At 51.8% G+C, this 20,684-nt stretch overlaps 1 protein-coding gene and 1 pseudogene across 1 annotated transcript; one reads left to right on the top strand and one right to left on the bottom strand.

Annotated features, from left to right (window-relative positions):
* Positions 1-622: 622 nt before the first annotated feature.
* On the bottom strand, positions 623-777 carry LOC121165508 (annotated as a pseudogene).
* Positions 778-4,460: 3,683 nt separating this feature from the next.
* On the top strand, positions 4,461-13,714 carry MCFD2 (multiple coagulation factor deficiency 2, ER cargo receptor complex subunit). Its single transcript, XM_040993211.1, has 4 exons — positions 4,461-4,524; positions 9,564-9,736; positions 10,301-10,460; positions 12,348-13,714. The coding sequence occupies exons 2-4, from the start codon at positions 9,588-9,590 to the stop codon at positions 12,477-12,479; spliced, it is 441 nt and encodes a 146-aa protein (XP_040849145.1). The 5' UTR covers positions 4,461-4,524; positions 9,564-9,587; the 3' UTR covers positions 12,480-13,714.
* The last annotated feature ends 6,970 nt before the right edge of the window (positions 13,715-20,684 follow it).

The raw sequence follows: 20,684 nt of genomic DNA, 5'->3' as shown, positions 1-20,684 counted from the left end.
GCCTTCTCCAAGCCCCTGCATCCATAAGTGTCAGGTGAGTACCTATCAGGTGAGTTCTGTGTTCTGTCACCACTCCCAGCTTTCCACATAAACCAGTGGGTGCTGCAGCCCCATAGATGTGGGCCCATGTTCTGTTGTGTGCTGTAGCCCAGGCTGTTGTGGTCCACTCCCTGCTCTACACTCATGGGCTGGTACTGTGGCCTAGCCCAGCCACATATACCTCCCAGCTGAAGTTTTCATATGCCAGGCAACACTATTTAGCTCAGCTCAAGTCTTCCATGTGCACAGGTGCCTTGGCCTGACCCAGACAGGCCCTCTAGTTTTCCCTCTCCAAACCACTGTCTCAGCTCCCTTACCTGCCTGCAAGTGCAGTGGCATAGTCTGTGGGAGACCCAGAAGTCACCCCACTGGATCAAATATGCCCTCAGCCACTCCAACTCCAGTATGTCACCAGACCCCCGCCCCTTCTCCAGGCAATTACAGTCCCACTACCTGGGAGCTGGGGTGGCATGCCCTGGCCTGGAGTTTCCCAGCTTCCCCACATATCTTTAAAGAAAGGAGGGGGGGTACGGTAAGAATACGGTAAGAATATACTGGCATATCAGTATAGTTAACACAAATTTGGCATTAAGCAGGCCCAGAATGTCTGCCAGCTATTGGCTGCTTTTCTCCAAGGCACAAGGCAACCTGGGCAGTTGCCTGCAGCTGGGGTTTTTAAGAAAATATCTTCCATTCCTTTTTCTACACTTGATCTTAGCCAAAAGGCCGAGAAGTGATTCATTTATTTTTCCAAACAATAATGTACCTATATAGTTTGGAAAAGTCGAAGAAATACTAAAGGTATAAATTGAAGTTTTGGTCTTACCTGTGCTTCATCTCCCACACAGCATAAAGCAGCAATGGAAGAAATAACAGTTGGAATTCATCTTGCTCCCTGGTGCCCGTCTCATCTCCTGATGGAGCTGCTTTTTCCTCTACTGGAAATGGCCTCAGCTTTAGCACTTAAGGTAAATCAGTTATTTCAACCCAGACAGGCTTCCCATTGTGGGGCCCTTAGATACTTTATATCGTAGGCATCCAGCAACCACCAGGTGGCCTCTTTCTTTTTCTTGGCTTACCAAGTCCTTACACTTTTATCAAGTTCTTTTCTTAATTTCTACTTTCAAATCAGTTCTTCCTTTAAAAAAAAAAGAGAGGATTTATTTGAAAGGTGTATATATATAATCTGTCATCTGGGGGGTTCACTCCCCAGATAGCTGCAATGACTGGGACTGGGCCAGGCTGAAGCCAGGAATCTGGAACCCTGGCTGTATCTCTCATATGAGGACCCCAGGCATCTGGGCCACCATCTGCTACTTTCCCAGGGACACTGGCAGGTTGCTGGAGCTGCCAGAAAGCTGGGTTGGAAGCAGAACAGCTGGAATTCAGAGCAGCAATCCAATAAAGGATATCTATGTCACAAGTGCTGGCTTAATGCACTGTGCCACAACATGGGCCTCTAGAACAGTAATTTCTCATCTAATTTTCATTTCCCTTGATGGAGATTGCCAGAAGTTAGAGAGAGAGAGGGAGAGAGGGAGAGAGAGAGAGAGAGAGAAAACCAATACAATTAGGCTCCTAAAATTCAATTTTGGTTGACATACAGTCTGCACCTAAGGGCCAGCAAGATTTACAGTTTAACTAGTGCTTAATAAGAATCACCAACTTTCCTATTTAGAATAGTCTTTGACAATGGCTATCTCAATCTCCAGTTCCATATTTTAGTACAGATTTTTAGCATCCTACTTTTGGTACCAAATTCTTTGCCATTGTGAATGGGTTTAACTACAAATGACAGAACACCCCCTATTCAACACAGGTGGCTGTTCACTCACCTTTGTGAGTGAAGAGGTGGAGGCAGGGAGGACAGGGAAGAAGCTCTCAGCTGCCCCCAAGGCAGGGATGGTTCCTTAGGCTTAGAATGGCAGCAGCAGTGAGTGCAAAGACACAACAGGCTCAGCATCAACAGAATTGACTGAAGGGCTGGGTAGGAAGGCAGGCATTCATTAACCTACGAGTGTGAGAAGGGCTGAAGAACAAAAATGGGACTTCTGTGTGGTTGGATGAGAGGTGATGCAGACCTGCAATTGTAAATTATAAATTGCCTGTGTCCCAGCCGGCCCAGGGTGTGGCAGGGAGCAGCTTAGGGAAGTGCTATGGTCCAGTGGCAGTATTCTGTCTCACATTTGAAATTCTTTTATTAGGCAAAGAGTTTCTGATCCAGCTGTCTCTTGTATTAGGATTAGCTCAAAAGGCAAAGGCAATACAAGGAATCAGGAGCAGCTTCTGGGTTGCAACTTGAATAAGTGACATCTCCTAAAATGAACATGACTAAGAGAGGCGCAAGTGTAGAGGTGAACACGAAGATTTGGGGGGCCACGTTGGGAGGCCAGGTAGACCTCCATGTGGAAATGTCAAGCAGGCAGTCACTGAGGATTCGGGAATCCCAAGGACAGGTCATATGCAGGTTACTTCTGTACTCGGCTGCTCATGAGTACAGTTCATAACGTCCTGAAGCATGGGACTAAGCGAAGCCACAGGCTGTGGGATGGCAGAAGAGGGAAGCTCAAGAAAGAACCCTGTTATTTTGAATATTGACTGATGGGTGTAGCAGAGCATGAGAAACCAGAAAAAGAACCTAACAAAAAAGGGTCAGTGAGATAGGAGGGTGACCTAGGATGTGTGAGGTCAGAAAACAAGGGAAGAAAGTCTTTCTAAATGGGGTGACTGACCGATGAATACCGCTGGGAGGACAAGCTAAATGAGAACAGCCACCAGAGACCACTGAATTTGCATGGAGATGGCAGTTGGAGGAGCTTGGTGGGGGAAGAAACCAGACAGCAAGCTCAGACGCTGAAGGGATCGGTGTGGTAGAGGGGCAGTCACTGCTAATTCCAGACGGATACCAGGAGACAACATCTGCAGAAAAATGGAGGCCCTGGCTAACTTGCACGAGGACACTTTATCCATGGAATAAATGCTGAGCTAACTGAAGAGACTCTGTCTCCCTTGTATTGTCATCTCTGCTAGCTCCCTACACAGTGCCTTGGATATAGAAGGCTCTCAAGAAATGTGACTCAACTATTGACTCAATGAAAAAATGGAAAGATAGACTGATGATGGGCAGGTGCAGGGCAGAATAAACAAAAAGGTCAAAGTGGTCCAGTCTACAGAGGAAGGAATGGAGAAGGGTCTTGAATTAATGGAGTCTCCAAGGATTCATTTGGAGGTCTTGGGATTTTTTTTCCCCTCCTCTGGGAAGGGGTTAATTGATGGCAATGGAAGAGCGAAGGAGGCTTCAAGAGCACTGGTTCTGGCCAATTCACAGCACCGATTTAATAAAAGCAGACTTCACGGTCTGCCACTGTGGTGCAATGAGTTAAGCCTCCACCTTACATGCCGGCGCACCAGTTTGAGTTTCAGCTGCTCAACTTCTGACCCAGGTTCCTGCTCACGCACCTGGGAGAGCAGTGGAAGATGGTCTGAGTACTTGGGCCCCTGCCACTCAGGTGGGAGATCTGGAGAGAGTTCCAGGTGACTGGCCCAGCCCTAGCTCATGGCAGCCATTTGGGGAGTAAACCAGCAAATGAAACCTATATCTTCACTCTTTGTAACTCTAATCTTAAACAAATAAACCAAAGCAGACTGTCTTGGGGTCATCTACCTACTTGGCTACTTTTTTCTTCTCTCTCTCTTTAGCGATCCAAGTGCACGTGAAAGTGGGTTGTGTCTTCCTTGCCACACATGCCAGAAAAGGTTTTTAAAAATCGCAGTCCTAAATTCAAAGAGGACTTGTGTCCACGTGATACTCCAAGTGAGTGACAATCCTGTCCAGAGGCAGGGTCACACAGTGTAAAGTTCTTTATCTTCTCTCTTGAGTGAATACTGGTTTCACGCACTGCGCAGGGAAGGTGGTATTGGAACTGGATCGCCCAAAGCTTTTTGGAGGGGGTACCCTAGCTTGAAGGTCCCCGGGGGATGCAGCAGGGAGAAGCAGGTCATTCTTACAAGCGCAAGTTTCAAGGCCAACCCCAGAGTCTCCCAGTCGCACTGTTAAGCAGAACTCGTATGTCCATGAGCAGTCTCCCTTGCCGAAGGACCGGGACAGGTGAGGTGAAGGCGGGACCCGGAGTCAGCTTTGGAGTCCGCCCCATCCACCTCGGTCATCCTCCGTCCCACGCCGGCTCACGGTCCCGGGGGTGGGGGGCTTCTCCTGGCACCCTCGCGGGCCCCTGGGCCTCCAGCGGCCTGTCCTGGGCAAGGCCGGAGAAGCTGTTTTACACGTGGACTCCCGGGAGCCGTCCCCGCAGACGACCGCCCAGCAGGGGGCGGGCCCAGCGGCGCCAATGGGCAGGCGGGCGGGCAGGAGCGCGCGTGCGCAGGGCGGGCTCGCGGGGCGGAGCGAGCCGAGAACTGGCGTTCTGGGGACCGGGACTGGGGAGGCTCAGGCTGGAGGGCTTCTCGTCCGCGGCGGGGGCAGCGAGCGTGAGTGGACCCGCGCCCCGGCTGGTGGGGGGCCCGGGATCGGGAGCGCGGCGGATCCTTTGGGCTCCGGACTCACGGTGGTCGTCTGGAGAGGCTTGGTGTAGGGGTATGCCGCCCTGGGACCCTTCTCCGGCTAGCAGCTGGGCCTGTGTCCTGCCGGGAGGATTGGAACCTTCCATCCGGCCGCCTCCTGTCTTCTTTGCTGGACCCTGGAGACCCCGGGACCTGCCTGAGAGCCCAGCTGTGCCGGGTGGTTTCTGTTTGGGAGCCTGCGGCCACAGGCGATATGTCCCGTCTGCTTGGATTGTCCCCTCTGACCCCCGGAGGAGTCCACGGGTCCTGTGGACTGGGAAGTTGGCTGGGCCCTCCCTGCCCGGGCAGGGAGTAGGCAAGTGGGGAAGCTGGTTTCTTTTCGTTTTGCCACTCGAGGTCTGGTCCTGTCTCCCACCTGTGTGTCCACCCCTGACACCCGCACTTATGCACCGCCCACGTGGAATCTGTCGCGGGGTTCCACGCAGGCTCTTCACCTTTGCCTCTCACAGCTCCTCACTGGTTACTGTCTGTCCCCCCTGCGTCCCATCTTGATCCTTTAGCTCTTCACAGGGGACCAGAAGCAAGATCTTGAAGTGAAGTCTGCTAATGCTTAACTAGGTTCCCATGGGGCATTCACGCCCTGGCCCAGGTCCTTGTCACCTGTCCACTTTGTCCTTTTCTTGACACTCGTCTGCTTCTGTTAAACTTCCACCCTGTTAACTCTTCATCTCCCTGTTTTTCCTTCCAGCCCTAAGTGTTGGTTAACATATGCTGTGCTTTGGGGGAGATAATTGTTCTCATCCTTCCTGCGTGTATTTGGGGCAGTTGGAGTTGGTGGTCCCTCCTGCCCAGGCTGTGTGAGGTGGCCTCCCTGGCTCCCATCCTTGTGCCAGTGCATGGAGCATATGTTACCGGGCGATCACTGTCTTGAGATGTGTAGCTGCAGCGTGGCTACCCTCATGGGTGCTCAGATCAAGCTGCTGAATGCCTGCTTTTGCAGACATGGAACCTACCGGTTTAAGAGCCTGCTTCTTTTCTTGTCTCTTCAGCCCGGGACCAGTGGTGAATGGGGAGCGTTTGTCTTTGGCACTGGCTCGGGACACGGAATGTCTGGACGTGTGGGGTGGTGGAACGGCGTTGAGTTTGAGTTCTTAACCCAGGGCCCCCTGCCTGCAAGAGGAGCTGCCAGCAGCTGCTGGCTGGCTGGCTGGCTGGCTGGCTGGCTCCAGCAGAACTAGTGACACAATGAGCAGGAAGGGTGGCCCAGGCCAAACTGCTGGGGTGGGGGGAGAGCTCTTAAGAGAAGGTGCAGCCTAGGCCAGATCCTCTGTGATCAGAGTAACGCAGTGCCAGGACTCATGGTCCTGATTCAGACATGCCAACATGCCAACCCTGTTAGTAGGGTGAGTGAAGTTCGGAGAAGGCAGAACTGCAGCCCTTAGAGCAGAGGGAAAGGGAAAGACAGGAAGGGAGAACAACGTGTGAGGTATCTGTTAATGCCCAGTGAGTGTGAGAGGCCGCAGAGTCAGAGGAGGCCGGAAGAGACCCAGGGTCTGGGAGGAAGGTGGCTCATGTGCAGGTAGTGGGGTGGGTGGGGGCAGCAAAGACTGTGGGCAGGGAGAGGCTGCTTGGGCAGCGGAGGAAGCCCTTTTAGAGTTAAGGGAGTTAGGGTACTGGGGGGCCCCCACTTGACCGTGGCCCGGCACTTCCCTCCTGCGACCTGAGCCTCGTCTCATGAGAAGATGAGAGGTGTCAGAAGCTTGGGCTGTGCTCTGTGGTCTCCACAGAAAATCACTCCTTCCTGGGGCTTTTGTCCAGTCTTTCTTCCTTCCTTCCTGCTCTTTTTAAGATTTATTTATTTATTTGAAAGGCAGAGTTACAGAAAAAGAGAGAGATCTTCCACCTGCTGGTTCACTCCCTAAGTGGCTGCAGTGACTGGAGCTGGGTTGGTTCAAAGTCAGGAGCCGGGAACTTCTGTGGCTTCCAGAGCCCAAGGACTTGGACCATCCTCCTCTGCTTTCCCAGGCACATTAGCAGGGAGCTGGATTGGAAGTGGAACAGCTGGGACTCAAATCAGCAACCATATGGGATGCCAGCACTGCAGATGGGAGCTTATCCTCCTAGGCCACAGCCAGCCTCCAGCCTAGTTTAATTTATTTAGTTTCTGAGAGAAGGCCTGTAGGCTTGGAAAGCCCTGGAGTTTATCTTCCAGGTTGTTTACCCATGGGCCCTGAGGTCAGTGGTTGGAATGTGGGTGATGCAACTTGCTCTTTGAGCAGAGTGGGGAACTTGCGTCGTCTCCTTTCAACCCTTCCCAGCTCATCAGGTGGCAGTTAGAGCCATTGTCATCAATGCAGTGTGTGTGCTGTCGGTGCTCATGGCAGGGAGGGTCCTCTCCTGTGTGTGTATGGATTTGATTTTTCTTATGTTCCAGTGGTTAGAAACCTACAATACAAACCAAAATCATTGGTTCTTCTCTTAAGGAAATAATTTGGACCCAGGGTTCCATATTATTGTTAATTGCCTGGTTGATTTTTGGTGTTATCTGAACAGGACACCTCTGCTGCCCCCACACATACTCCTCCCCACCCCTTTTTGATTTACTAAGCACCACCCAGCAGGTAGAAGACATCCATGCCATGGATTCAGTGAGCCCTCAGCTCAATGAACTAGCTGATGAATGGCTCCCAAAGAACGTGGCTACCCTCGATCACATTGACATAAAAACTTGATAGCCTGTCTGTGAAGGTGGTCACCCCTCCGCCCCATTTTCCCCAGGACCATGGCACACAGGCTGGAAACCCACTGCCTTGGTGGCCCTACATTGTGTCTGGTGGATTCAGTCCCTGCTCCCTGACAGCCCAGTCCAGCAGGAACATTGAGAAGCAACTAGGCTGTTTCACAGGTCATGGTCATCAGCAGTGGACAGGAGCCTCTGGGAGGGAAGCAGCTGGCAGCAGATGGAACACCAAAGCCAGAGCTTGCTGGGGAAAGAGCTGGAGAGGAGCTAGACGCCCTGCCTGGCCCTCCTGCCCCAGAATACACTACGTATATACACTAAGTATATATTCCAAGCAAGGTGCTCTGCCCTGGCTGCTGAGTGCTGACTGCTTGGGATGACTTGGGTACCAGATGTAAGGGCAGTGACCATGTTAGGGTCTGTCCACTTTTATTTGGTAAATTGGAAGTATAGCTTCAGACTCTTCCTAAATTGCTTTTTGGAGATAAGAATTAACTGGGTACTTTTTTCTTCCCCCATCCATATAATTTTGGAATTAAATTGTGAGATAGATACATTAAAATTTATATTTGTAAAGAAATGTTTATAATAGTGGTTCTAGAAGCAATAAAATTATTCAAGGAAGAAAATTACAACTCCTCCTTTTAAAAAAATTTATTGGTTGATGTATTTATTTATTTGAGAGGGAAAGAGACAGATACAGAGAACAAGCTTCCATCAGCTAGTTCATTCGCTAGATGCCCATGAACCTGGCAGAGGCCAAAGCCGGGAGCTGAATACTCAAGCCAGGACTGCCTTGGCAGGAGCCCAAAGTGGCTGTGGAATCAGGCACTCTTGCATAGGACCTAGGTTCATTAAGTGCTGCGCTGAATGCTCATCCCTGAAGATAGTCTTTGTTGTCTGTGTTTAGTCACTGGTTTACGTATGACACAGGCACGCTTTATTGTATAACCATGAATTATTCTTTATAGACTCCCACAGGCTGCTGTTTCATTTGCTCTGTGTAGAGCGTTCCCCTGAGAGATTGCATTAAGGTGTAGCTGATACAAGGTGCCACATCAGGTGTGTGTCTTCAGGTCCCTCCCTCAGAGCAGGTAGGGGGAGAAGATGCTGTAACAGCTCTGCTTCCCAGCCCCAGACCTGCCATGGAGAAGCAGCAGCTCAGCAGCCCTGAACTGGGTGCTGGAAGGAGTGGTCATGCTTTCTGCTTGGTCCTGGCTGCCAGGGGCTTGTGCCATGGCCACACCTGGGCCTGGGCCATCCAGCAGAATCTGCCCTAGTTAGTCCATAAACCCCAGAAAGGACCAGAACTTGGAGTTGAGCCATCTGGTGAGAAGTCTGCCTGATGCTTGATGGGGAGTTCTGCTGGGACTAACTGCCCCCATCCCCTGCCATGGACTCCTGACTCCTCTGTAACTGTGTGCCTTTTGCCATAGTTAGGTACGCGCTGCTGTCCCAGCCCTGGGACACAGAAAGGACAGGAGCTAACGTCCCCTTTTCTGTGTGTACTGCTGTCCATCTGGAGCTGACCCTCTTTCCCACTTCCCTCACTCCCAGGGCCTGTCTGGTCTTGCCCCACTGTGCTTTCTGATGAATCATTTGTAAGCCAACCTCTGAGCTCATCTGCCCATCATGCATTGTCAGCGGCTCCCTGTTTGTCCTCAGGAAGGGCCACCCACCTGGCATGCAGAGCCGTGTCTAGCAGTCTGTCCAACCTTGGCCACACGTCCACTATGTCTGTTTCCCTCCCTCCAGGCTCTGGTTGCTTTCTCACTCAGCTGGCTCTCACCCTTCCTTTAGTCCTTCCAACCCCACATGTCTGTCCAGGCCCAGCTCAAGGGCCACCGTGTCCGCCAGCCTACCCTAATGTTCCCTCGCCCAGAGGGACTGCCTGCCCTTGGCCTCCCAGAGGGCTCCTCCTTTCTCAGTGCACCTTGCATTCTGCCCTCCTTGGTGCTCTGGGGGAGAAAGCCCTTGAAGGGGACAGGAAGTTTCGGGAGGTTAGCACACTCTGAGTCCCTTGGTGCTCTAGTGGTGTGAGGTGGCAGGTGGGAAGCTCTCAGGGAATGTCATGTTCCCCTCCACTCCCTCCATGGCCCCTATCTGAGTGACGGAGGTTTCCCTGCAATCCAGTGCCCAGCTGGACCTTGGGCCTAGCTGGACACACTGACCTTCCCAGCCCTGCTGCTCCCCTGGTTTCCTAGGAGCCTGTTGTGTCAAGTCTGAAAGAAACCTTAGCTTGGTGCTCTGTGTTCTCTGCCCCTAGGTGCCAGTGACCGTGACCGTGACCATGACGTCCCTACAGCTGCTCAGAGCCCCCTTGTTGTGTGGGCTGCTCTGGGCCGTTTGCACCCCAGGCGCCAGGGCCGAGGAGCCGGCAGCCAGTGTCTCTCATTCGGGCAGTGTGGGTCTGGATAAGAACACGGTGCATGACCAAGAGTACGTATCCAGCCCCGGCTGTGGTCCTGCAGCCCTCCCATCATTGCAGCCAGCTGCCAGGCACCTCTGTCCTCTTGTCTTTCCATCACACACAGAAGGAGGATCTTGGGATAAATGATTTCTCCGAACGGGCTCTTTTTCTCACACATGGGGAGGCAGCCACCTGAGCATGTGCACAGATGGATGCTGGGAAGGAGTAGGGCAGGCTGTGGCCGGTTTGCTAACTCTGAGGGCACCCTCTGCACATGGACACCTCCCGATCTTGACTCCATGGTTGTTCCAGGCCAGGGACCCTCACATGTTCTATTTTGCTCTCCTTGAAGTGTTTTTAAGCATAGATTTTGTTTTGCTTTGTTTTGCTAGCCCATAGTTCTACCTGCACACACAGGGAACTGTCTCCTGCACTTTTCTGGCCTTGTCTGTGCACCCAGCCTGCTTGTCCTAGAGCGTGGCCTTCACCCCGGTGCCTGCTTGTGTTCCTGAACTACTTGGGCTGTGGGCTTCTCCAGGTCCTGGCAGATTCCACACGACCCCCATTTCTGAGGCTGACTATTTGCTTTTTAGGCATATCCTGGAACATCTAGAAGGTGTCATCAACAAGCCAGAGGCAGAGATGTCACCCCAGGAACTGCAGCTGCACTATTTCAAAATGCATGATTATGATGGCAACGGCTTGCTCGATGGCCTAGAACTCTCCACTGCCATCACACATGTCCACAAGGAGGTGGGTCAGGCAGCGGCTCGCCAGGCAGGGCTGGGAGGGCCCTGTGTGGTAGTGGACGCTCCGTCTTGAAGGTCTGGGTGCTGTATGTGTCAGTAATGCTTCTGTCCCCTCACCTCTTGGTTCTGTTGGCTCTGTCTGTTCCTTCCCAGGGGTCAGAGGGCACTGCTGAGGCATACGTGGGGGCAGGGCCTCTATCTTTAGCAAGTGTTGTAGGCATTTCTGCAGAGCAGGAGAGCATTCGGCAAGAGTGGTGAATCTGGGGACGAAGGCACTTGGCAGTAGGGGCTTCTATGGGACCGCATGATGTGCTCAGGTTTCTGAAGCACCTGTGAGTGGCTTAGAGGTCAAGGGGGTGGGAGGTGGGCACTTCCTGTTACTATTCTCGTATATTCCATAAAAGGGAACTGGGATCGAAGTCCTGTGCTTCCAGATTTAATGTCACCCTGTTCTGCCACACCGCCTTCTCCAGAGGAAACCAGGCAGACCTGGGCAGGTGTGATCCTACCTATGTGTGAGCTCTTGGGAGTGCCCGTCGGGGTTTGCTCTGAAGACACTAGGGGGCGCCAGTGGTTTCCCATGGGCGAGTGTTCCTGTTTGGGGAGCCTGCCTTGCTGTGGGCAGCCAAGCAGTAAGGAGAAGGGTTTGCATTCAGCAGTCAGGGCAGGTGAGGCTGGTGGTGGCCATGAGAGGAAGGGGTGGATGCAGACTTATAGCAAAGAAGAAAGCAGCCAAGGAGAAGTGGTCTTAGCGCCTGGCTCAGTAAGCCCCCCTGCACCTGCTGTGGGGGTGAAGGTCCACAACGGGCTCTGCTGGCAGGCATCGCCTTGCCCCTCCTGCCCACCACATACCTGCTTGTATGTAGGCCCCCCAGGAGCACCTGGGCTGTGAGCTCCTCTAGAGGATGGCTGTGGGGGTCGTGGACTCAAGATTTTCCTGGTGAACATGTACTGTCTTTTTAAAGATTTATTTTTATTTGAAAGGCAGATTTATAGAGAGAAGGAGAGACACACGGAGACAGAAAAAGAGAGAGAGAGAGATCTTTTATCCACAGGTTTACTCCCCAAATGGCCACAGTGGCCGGAGCTGGGCCAGTTTGAAGCCAGGAGCTTCTTCCAGGTCTCCCATGTGCGTGCAGAGGCACAAGGACTTACGCCATCTTTCATTCTTTTCTAGGGCCATTAACAGGGATCTGGATTAGAAGTAGAGCAGCTCGGGCCCGGCGCGGTGGCGCAAGTGGTTAAGGTCCTCGCCTTGCACGCCCGGGATCCCATATGGGTGCCTGTTCTAATCCCGGCAGCCCCGCTTCCCTTCCAGCTCCCTGCCTGTGGCCTGGGAAAGCAGTCGAGGATGGCCCAAAGCTTTGGGAACCTGCATCCGCGTGGGAGACCCGAAAGAGGCTCCTGGCTTCGGATCGGCATAGTATCGACCCGTTGCGCTCACTTGGGGAGTGAATCATTGGACGGAAGATCTTCCTCTCTGTCTCTCCTCTCTGTATATCCGCCTTTCCAATGAAAAAATAATAAAAATAAATCTTAAAAAAAAAAAAAAAAGAAGTAGAGCAGCTTTAACTCAAACCAGTGCCCATATGGGATGCTTACACCGCAGGTAGAGGATTAACTTACTGTGTCACAGCATCGCTGGCCCTGGTGAACAGTCATTTTTGAGACAGACAAGGGCCTGCTTTGGATTGCATTTGCCTTAGCTGGCAAATGTCGGGTGCAGACTGGATTGTTGTACATTGGCTGTGTCTGACATACAGGTTTGTGGGTTCCTGGGAGTGGTGATGTGCTGCATCTGAAGGAGTTTCAGGACACGTAAGAGCATGGGAATTTTGGGAAACGGCTATAAAATGTGCTGCTCAGCCTTGCCTAATTTTTGTTTTTGTAGGAAGGGAACGAACAGGCACCACTAATGAGTGAAGATGAACTGATTAACATAATCGATGGCGTTTTGCGAGATGATGACAAGAACAACGACGGATACATCGACTACGCGGAATTTGCCAAATCCCTGCAGTAGTAGGCTCTCGGGCTGCCTGCTGGTTTCGTGCAAATGTGACCTGAGAAAATGTGATTGAACACTCTCCCTAATGCAGAATAACTCGCTGTTGTAGCATTTTTGGTAAAAACTGAGAGCAATTTGTCATTCTTGGGTAGGAAGAGAACTCAAGAATTTTAAGAGAAGCAAAATGGCATGTTTTCTAATCCCTCAGTGTTCTTAAAATTGCTGATTGGATGTGGGCACAATTATAGAATTCTTGTAAGAGTACTGTAACTGGAGCCAAGAACTGCCAGTGTCTCGATTTTAATATATGCTGCCCAAAAAGTAAGACAACAGGCCAAGTGGCCACACTCTGAATGACCAGAGTGGAACACAGCCAATGCCAAATGTCCCCAGCGGGTCGTGCCTCTTCAGGTCCACAGTGTCTGTCCCTCGGACCTGCTAGAGTGCTGGTGCTGGAGGAACAGGTATTTGCTATGTCAAAGCCACCACCTGAGAGGAATGTTAAATATTGCTTGGAGCTGGTCGTGGGGTCTAAGATTGTGTAGCCCCTGGCATTCTGGAGATGCCCCCCCAGCAGCTCAAGCAATGAACCTGCCCTGGATTTTCAGTGTTGTGTACAACTACTGCCCTACCCCTCTGCTCTTCTGTCTTTAGCCTGGGAGAGACTTGAATGTAAGCGCTCTCTCACCAGCAGCCACTGTTTCCACCTTATGAATCTTTGTGCTCCACTCTCGTCTCCAGGGTTTGATATTTGCAGCTGAGAAGAACCAGTAAGATACCCAGAGGGATAAAAAATGCTAGCTGACCGACCCCAGACAGGGTATAACAGACCTACCACCCAATCCAGGTCCTGAATAGAAGGGATGTTGTATGAATTATCTCTGCTAGCCGGAAGACATGAATTCCTTCCAATCAGAAAAGATGAGAAAATCGAGCATGCAAATGTGCCACCAGTGTGCGGCTTAGCAGTGTTGGAGGAGTGGCAGTGGATTGTCTTTGCTGAACACAGCAGACATGCTAGAGTGGAAAGCCCAAAGGGATGGTTGAGTGGAAGAAACAGCGTGGAATGAGCTATGAGATGCATAGAGACTTATTTTCCTTACTAAAATATTCTTATAAAGAAACCTATGTATTTGTAAAAAAGAGTTTCCTGTGTCAAGTATTTGTGCAATCAAAGCTGACTTATAAACTATTCTTGTACTATCTGGTTATTTTAAAAAGATTTATATAATGAATACTGGATACATGATCAATAACACCAATGAAACAGAATGAGAACGTTGGTTTTGTCTGTTCCGGCTGCTGCTCCTAGTGGGTTGTGGGTGCATCTGTGTGTCCCCAGCCCCTCGCCACGCAATACCTGCCCCTTGTTCCACATCACCTTCCCCTCTTGGGCATGGTTTTTTTGCTTTCAAACAAAAAAAGTCATTTTGGATCTTTTCTCCAACCTAATTCAGATGATGGCAATATTCTCTAGTTTAGGAGGGAACATAATATTTGCCCCCTTGCAACCAATGACTGGTATGTGAAGTTTCATTTTTTTGTTTAAACCAGCAACAACAAATGCACAAATAACATGATGGAAAACTTCCCAGGCCCAAGGGAAAAGCTCATTGGCATTTTGGAAATGGCACCTGACTTCTGCCTGTACGAGTGACCATGGCCTGCTCCTTCCTCACTTTGTGCTGGATGTGGCACGTGGGCTCACAGACGGAGAGGCTAAGGGGCAGTCCTTCCAACCTCCCATCAGCCAGGATGGGAGCTGCGGCCTCCTCGCTGGCTGTGGCTGTTTGTCCTGACTCCATGGCAGCTGCTCGCCTGGCCTTGGGGTTGGGAGAGGGGGCTGGGACATCACCCAGCAGGGTTTGCCATGTCCTGCACACCCTGTTCCCTCCTCTCCATGAGGCCTTGGCCATCTGTCACAACCCTCCTCCACACCTTCCCGGGATGTCAGGGGTGTGCACCTGTGTCCCTAGCTCATAAATGGAGACACACTCAGCGCAAGGCAGCCTCATCTGAGGACAGCACAAGGCTTGGAAATCCTTAGCAGCCACGTTGCTGAATTCAAGTTTCTTGACTAGAAAATAATAAAAGTTAACTGCAGACAGGCTCAGAAGAGAAACACCGAGGAAACAGATAAAGTACCACTTAACAGTGAGTGGCCAAGAGTGGTACTGAGCAAAGCAACCACTCCCCAGCCTGTGCCTCTCTGGATACCATGAAAGAAGTGACATCCACGTGGAGTGATGGGGTGGCAAGTAGATTCTGTTTCAAGGGAGCAGCAAAGTCTTGCCAAGTCAGGTCATGAAATGCCAAAGGTGTCTCTCTCACTCGCTGTGACAGGTGATTTTGCTGGGTCTCAGTCAACCCTCCCTAAGTAGGGAGAGAACAGACCCTTGGTGAGTACTTGGAAAGCAGTAGGGCTCCTACTTAGAAATATCCAGAAAAGGGGAGGAGGTGAGGGGCTAGGGAGTGTGTGGAGCTGGAGGTAGGGGCTGCGCAGGGCAGCTGCTTCTGACCCTGCCTCTTCGCCCGGGAGGTGGGGAAGGGGATGTGTTGTAGCCCAGCAGCTTAAACTGGCCCCTGCCACACCAGCATGCTGCACTGGTCCAGCTCCCTGCTAACGTAAGGACTAGGAGCCCCCACCCATGGGGGCCATCTGGGGGACTCCTGGCTCCGGCCCTGGCTGCTGTAGCCTTTTGGGGGGGTGAATCAGCTGGTGGATGTTCTCTCACTCTCTTATTCTGCCTTCCAGATAAATACGACTTAAAACAAGCCACAACACTGCTGGGTGATATGTCTGCATTTTTCAGCTCTATCAAGTCACCCCGATCAGGGAGAACCACAACGAGCCGTCACAAATCCCTGAGGTGGGAAGCCAGAGAGAGCTGTAAAAGGACAGGGCGACACCCAAGAGAGGCAAGCCCTGGGTCTCCTTGGTTTCTAGGAAGGCCTGGGTGCCTGGGAAGGTAGACAGCCAGCCACGTGAGCTCCAGCAGCCAGCCTCTCCCAAGCTCGGCGCCTTCAGGCCACCACCTACCCTGCTTCTGAGGAGTTCTGGGGGACGACACTGGGGACCCCAGGCAGAGGAGAGGGCCGAGGGGTGGCCGGGAGGGAAGCGCAGTTCTACCAAGAGTGAAGGGGTCCTTGCACCTCACAGGGGGAGGGAGCCAGAGGCTGGAGTCTGACTCGGCTGGCTGATGGACCGCCTTGGGCTGCAAGAACAAATTCAGACGTCCTGGGGCAGGGTGTGGGCCGGTCTCGGAGGTTTAGGATGCTTCTTCAGGTCCCCAGATTCTGTGGATCGGGGTCAGGTGTGAAACGGGACAGGGTGACTGTGTCTGAAGGGACAGGACCGAGAGGGTTTAGCTGGGGTGGGGGTGGTGGTCCTCTGGGCTCTGTTCGGAGGTTTTGGAAGTGCCGGGTCTTCAGCCCAGAATCCCGCCTGGCGTGGCTGGAGCGCGCACCTGCTTGGGGAGTTGCGGGCAGAGGCAGCAGAGCAGGGACCAGGGTGTTCCCCCCGCCCCACGCCCCACGCCCATGACCTCCCCTCTCTCCCCACCCCCTCCCCGGCTCCAGCCGAGCACTCCTCCGCATCGCCCAGTGGGCAAGGCCGGGGCACCTGCCCGAGCCGGGCCCCCCTGCAGAAGTCATGCAAACTTTCCTGATTTTCACAGTGTGGGAAAGACAGCCGCCTCCTCAGACAAGGCCTGTGTTGAGACTGCCCTGGGGGGCCCGTTTGAATAGATGTCTCCCCTCTCTGCCTAGCTGTGCCTTCCTCACCTGTCCGCTTCTGTCCGCTTGCTGGGCCTCTGGAGCAAGTGAGCCGTGATACTGGGTGCGCCATGGATACCTTTACAGAATCCCGGCAGGAAATGCTTAAAGTTAGAAAACAAAGGACTACGTAGATAATATCTTTGAACTGAATTGAACATGTTGGAAAGGAAGGAAGGACGAGAGGGAGGGAGAGGAGGAAAAGAGAGAGAGAGAGAGAGAGAGAGAGAGAGAGAGCAAAGGATTTTAAAGTAGCCCATTGTATCGTGTGGAGATACAGGACTCCAGGCTGGTGTTGTGGGATAAGCAAGTAAAACCGTTCGTTGCTTGTGATGCTGGCATCCCGTATGGGCACTAGTTCAAGTCCCGGCTGCTCCACTTCCCATCCAGCTCCCTGCTTATAGCTTGGGAAAGCAATGGAGGAGGCTCCAAGTTCTTGGACCCCTGCATCCCCATGGGAGAAGTTCCTGCCTGCTGCCTTGGGCCTGCCACGGGGCTGGCTGTTGTGGCCACTGGGGGAGTGAGCCAGCTAATGAACAATCTCTACCTTTCCCAGTCCTTTTCTCGCTATCTGTAACGTTGACTTTCAAAATAACCAAGTACTTGAAAAAAGATAAATCTAGACATCCAGATCTTTTACAGGATGAGTAACTTAAGAACTAGATGGGCTTCTTGGCGAGCACCGTGGCTGCTGGCACGGCAGGGGAGTGATGAGCAGGGACTTGAGACGACTGCTGCTGCACGGTGGGAGAAAAGCGCTGTCTACCAATGATGACGTCACTGCTTCTACCAGGCAGGACTCTCAAGGAAGATTCCAATCTCCACACTTGCACCATGGGCTGGGGCGGAGGGCTGTTGTTCACAATATTCCAGAACTTTTTTTTTTTTTTTTAAAAGAAGTAACTTAAAGGGCAAATTTCCCACCCCCCCACCCCGCCAGAATTTATTGATTTTTATTGGAATGACAGATTTACAGACAGAGAGGGAGAGAAAGAGAAGGCAAGACAGAAAAACCTGTTCATCTTCTGGTTCACTCTCCAGATGGCAACAATGGCTGGAGCTGAGTTGATCTGAAGCCAGGATCCAGGAGCGTCTTCTGGTCTCCCATGCAGGTGCAGGGTCCCAAGGTTTTGGGTCATCCTCCACTGTTTTCCCAGACCATAAGTAGGAAGCTGGATGGCAAGCAGAACAGCTAGGACAGGAACCGGTACCTACATGGGATTCTGGCACTTGCAAAAGGAGGATTAGTCAGCAGAGCCATTGAGCCAACCCCAACATAATAGAATTTCTCTGTTCCCCATCTCCAGTGCACATCAAGGAGTAGACCCAGAAGGAACACGCACTTAGCATTTAGCATTTGTTGACAGTTGCCTATGATGACCTTGCTGCTGCCAGCATTTTAAGGCCAATTTTTACTACTGAACCCTAAGGTTCAGTCTGATACAACACGTGTCATTTGCAGATCTACCACTAGGTGGTGGAAGTGTCCCACGGAATGCCCTTACCAGTAGTTTCTGCAAAGTGTCACTACTGCTGCACTGCTGGAAGATCCAAGCTCACTTGCTCCCTTTATCCCATTTCCTGGTGGAGTTTTCAGAACTTCATCACTGCTTGAGTTTGTGCCTCCACTAGGGAGGCCATGCTGAATAGAACAGCAGAAGAGCACACATAGGTGGTGGTCACGCCTTGTCTACCAAGGAATTTGGTTCCTTCCAAAACATATGGAGTACCGGTGTCATGCTTCTGCTGTGGATGACTGTCCAGCTGCTGGGGAAAAAAGGGTTTGAGTGGGCTATCTCACCATGGGCAGCACTGGGAGACCTCTGACCCCGTGTAGGCCGCATGCGTGGAAGTCAGCGGCTGGACACAGCTGCAGGTTGGCAGTGTTCTCTATGCAGAGTGCTCCAGCACGCTGCCATTATGTAATTTAAAAGTAACAGTGCTGCTGGGAGTGGTGTTGTGGTGGCGAGTTATGCCACCTCCTGAGATGCCGATATCCCATATGGGTGCCGCTTTGTGTCCTGGCTGTTCTGCTTCCAATTCGGCATTTGTCTAATGCACTTGGGCAAAGCAGTAGATGGACCAAGTGCTTGGACCCTTTGTCAACATGGGAGACCCAGATGGACTTCTAGGCTCCTGACTGTTGTGGCCATTTGGGTAATGAATCAGCAGAGGGAAGATCTTTCTCTCTCTCTCTCTCTAATTTTCAAATAAATAAATACATATATTTTAAAAAAGAGTGTTGAGAAATGTACCATTAATGGTGCTGGTAAGAAATGGGTCTTTGGGACGGGCATTGTGGCATAGTACACCAGGTTAGGCCTCTGCCTGTCATGCCAGCACACTGTATGGGTGTTGGCTTGTGTCCTGGCTGCTTTATACTCTGATCCAGCTCCCTGCTAATGTGCCTGGGAAAGCAGCAGAGGATGACCCAAGTGCTTGGGGCCCTGCACCCACGTGGGTGACCTGAATGAAACTCCTGGCTTCACCCTGGCCCAATCCAGTCCATTGCTGCCATTTGGGAGTAAACCAATAAATGTAAGAGTTTCTTCTTTGTCTTTCCTCCTCTTAAAAATAGAAAACAAAAACAAAAGCACCAAATCCCACAATTATTTATTTACTAAAAGGACTATTTGTCGGGTTGGTGCAATGGCTCCATTGACTAATCCTCTGCTTTCAAGCACCAGCATTCCATGTAGACACATGTTTATGTTCCAGCTGCTCCACTTCCCTTCCAGCTCCCTGTTTTTGGCCTGGAAAAGCAGTAGAGGATGACCCAAGGCCTTGGGACCCTGCACCTGTATGGGTGACCATGGAGAAGCCCCTGGCTGCTGGCTTCAGACTGGCTCAACTCCTGCCATTGTGACAATCTGGGGAGTGAACCAATGGATGGGAGATTTCTCTCTGTCTCCTTCTCTCTGTAAATCTGCCTTTACAACAAAAAATAAATATATACATTTTAAAAAAACTATTTGTTCATCTGAAAGGGAGGGTAACTTAGTCTTGGGGCCACTGTCCAAGGCATTAGCAGCTTAACTCACTGTGCCACAGCACTCACCCCAGCCCCATGTCTGTTACACTTGCTCTTTTATGACTCTGGTTTGGTAAAACTGGACATGGGTGGCTGCACCTGAAGGGAGCACAGGACACTTCCATAGGGGCAGGACTGAACTGCTTTTGAGGGCTTCAAGGAGAAGCCAAAGCCTGTGGCTTTCTCAGGCAAGAGGCTACTGGCTGACCGATCAATACAGTTATTCATAGGTGAGTTCGGTCCTTCATGAAAATGTTAAGACTGGCTGCTCGGGGCAGGACGTGGCTGACTGTCCCCCACACTGTGGAAGCCATGACCCGCAAGAGGAGGGGATCGCCGTTGCGGGGCCCTGAGCTCTGTGCTGGCCAAGGCGGCTCTGGGGAATAGCACATGTGGAAGGAATGCACGCTTTGCCAGCAGCCACACGCCTGAAAAGTCTCAGCCTGTCTCAGCTGGACAGAGGGCTTTTCCACAGCCTTTCCTTAGAATCCAGGGACCACAGAGCGGAAGCCAAGAGCAAGGCTGTGGGATGCCAGTGCTGCAGACAGCGGCTTAACTCGCAATGCCACAGCACGGGCCCCTCCTGTTTTCTGTCTAGGTTGTATTGAATCCAGCAAGCTGGATTTGCAGATGAGTTGAAGTCACAATTGCAACGATAACATGGCTGACAAGGAGGCTGCCTCTTCTGGAACTTTCACTAACCCAGTGTTTCTTGAGTTGTTAAGATACGGAGAGTCTAGGACTAGGGTTGTGGTGCAGTGGTTAAACTCTGCCCTATGGCTGACAGTTCGTGTCTGGCTTTTCCACTTCCCATCTGAATGGAATGAAATGAACACACTTCATGGTGTGAATTTGCGTCTCCCTGCGGACAGGTGACAAGACCCGTTTGCAGCTGGAGAAGCTGCGGATGTGGCCTCAGCTGCTGCACTCCCTATTGGTCAGTTGCAGAAACCGGAAGTGACCTGCTCTGGGGTCCTGGGTTTGGGATGTGAAGCAGGGTTAAAAGCTCCTGTTGTTCCTTCCGCCCCGCCCTTTATCCCAGATCCTGACTGCAGGGCAGCCTCAGGCAGGGGGCAGGGCGATATTCAAATCAATAAGCTACCCAGGTCTGACACAGTCCTCTCCCCCTTCATTCTTTCTTGCCTGTCAGGGCGGAGGGAGGTTCTGCGGTGGCTTGGCTTCCTCCAAGACAAACACCGAATGCTTGAAAGCTGCAGCTGTCTGCCTCGGGTGTGAAGGCACATTTTGGTGATTTAGTCTTTGGTTTCACAAAGTATGAACTTTATGGCCCAAGCAGCTTATTGACTTATGCACTGATTAAAACCAAGGGGAAAAAAAAAAAAACCTCTCCCTGCTCAAGTCACGCACCAGGATTGCCTGAAGCTGCAGTCAAGCGGAGGTTCAGTGGTGTCGTG

This window comes from Ochotona curzoniae, unplaced genomic scaffold (genome assembly GCF_017591425.1).
Source record: "Ochotona curzoniae isolate NIBS_2020 unplaced genomic scaffold, NIBS_Ocur_1.0 contig_883, whole genome shotgun sequence".
Classification (NCBI taxonomy): Eukaryota; Metazoa; Chordata; class Mammalia; order Lagomorpha; family Ochotonidae; genus Ochotona; species Ochotona curzoniae.
This window is presented reverse-complemented; position numbering and strand designations above follow the sequence as displayed.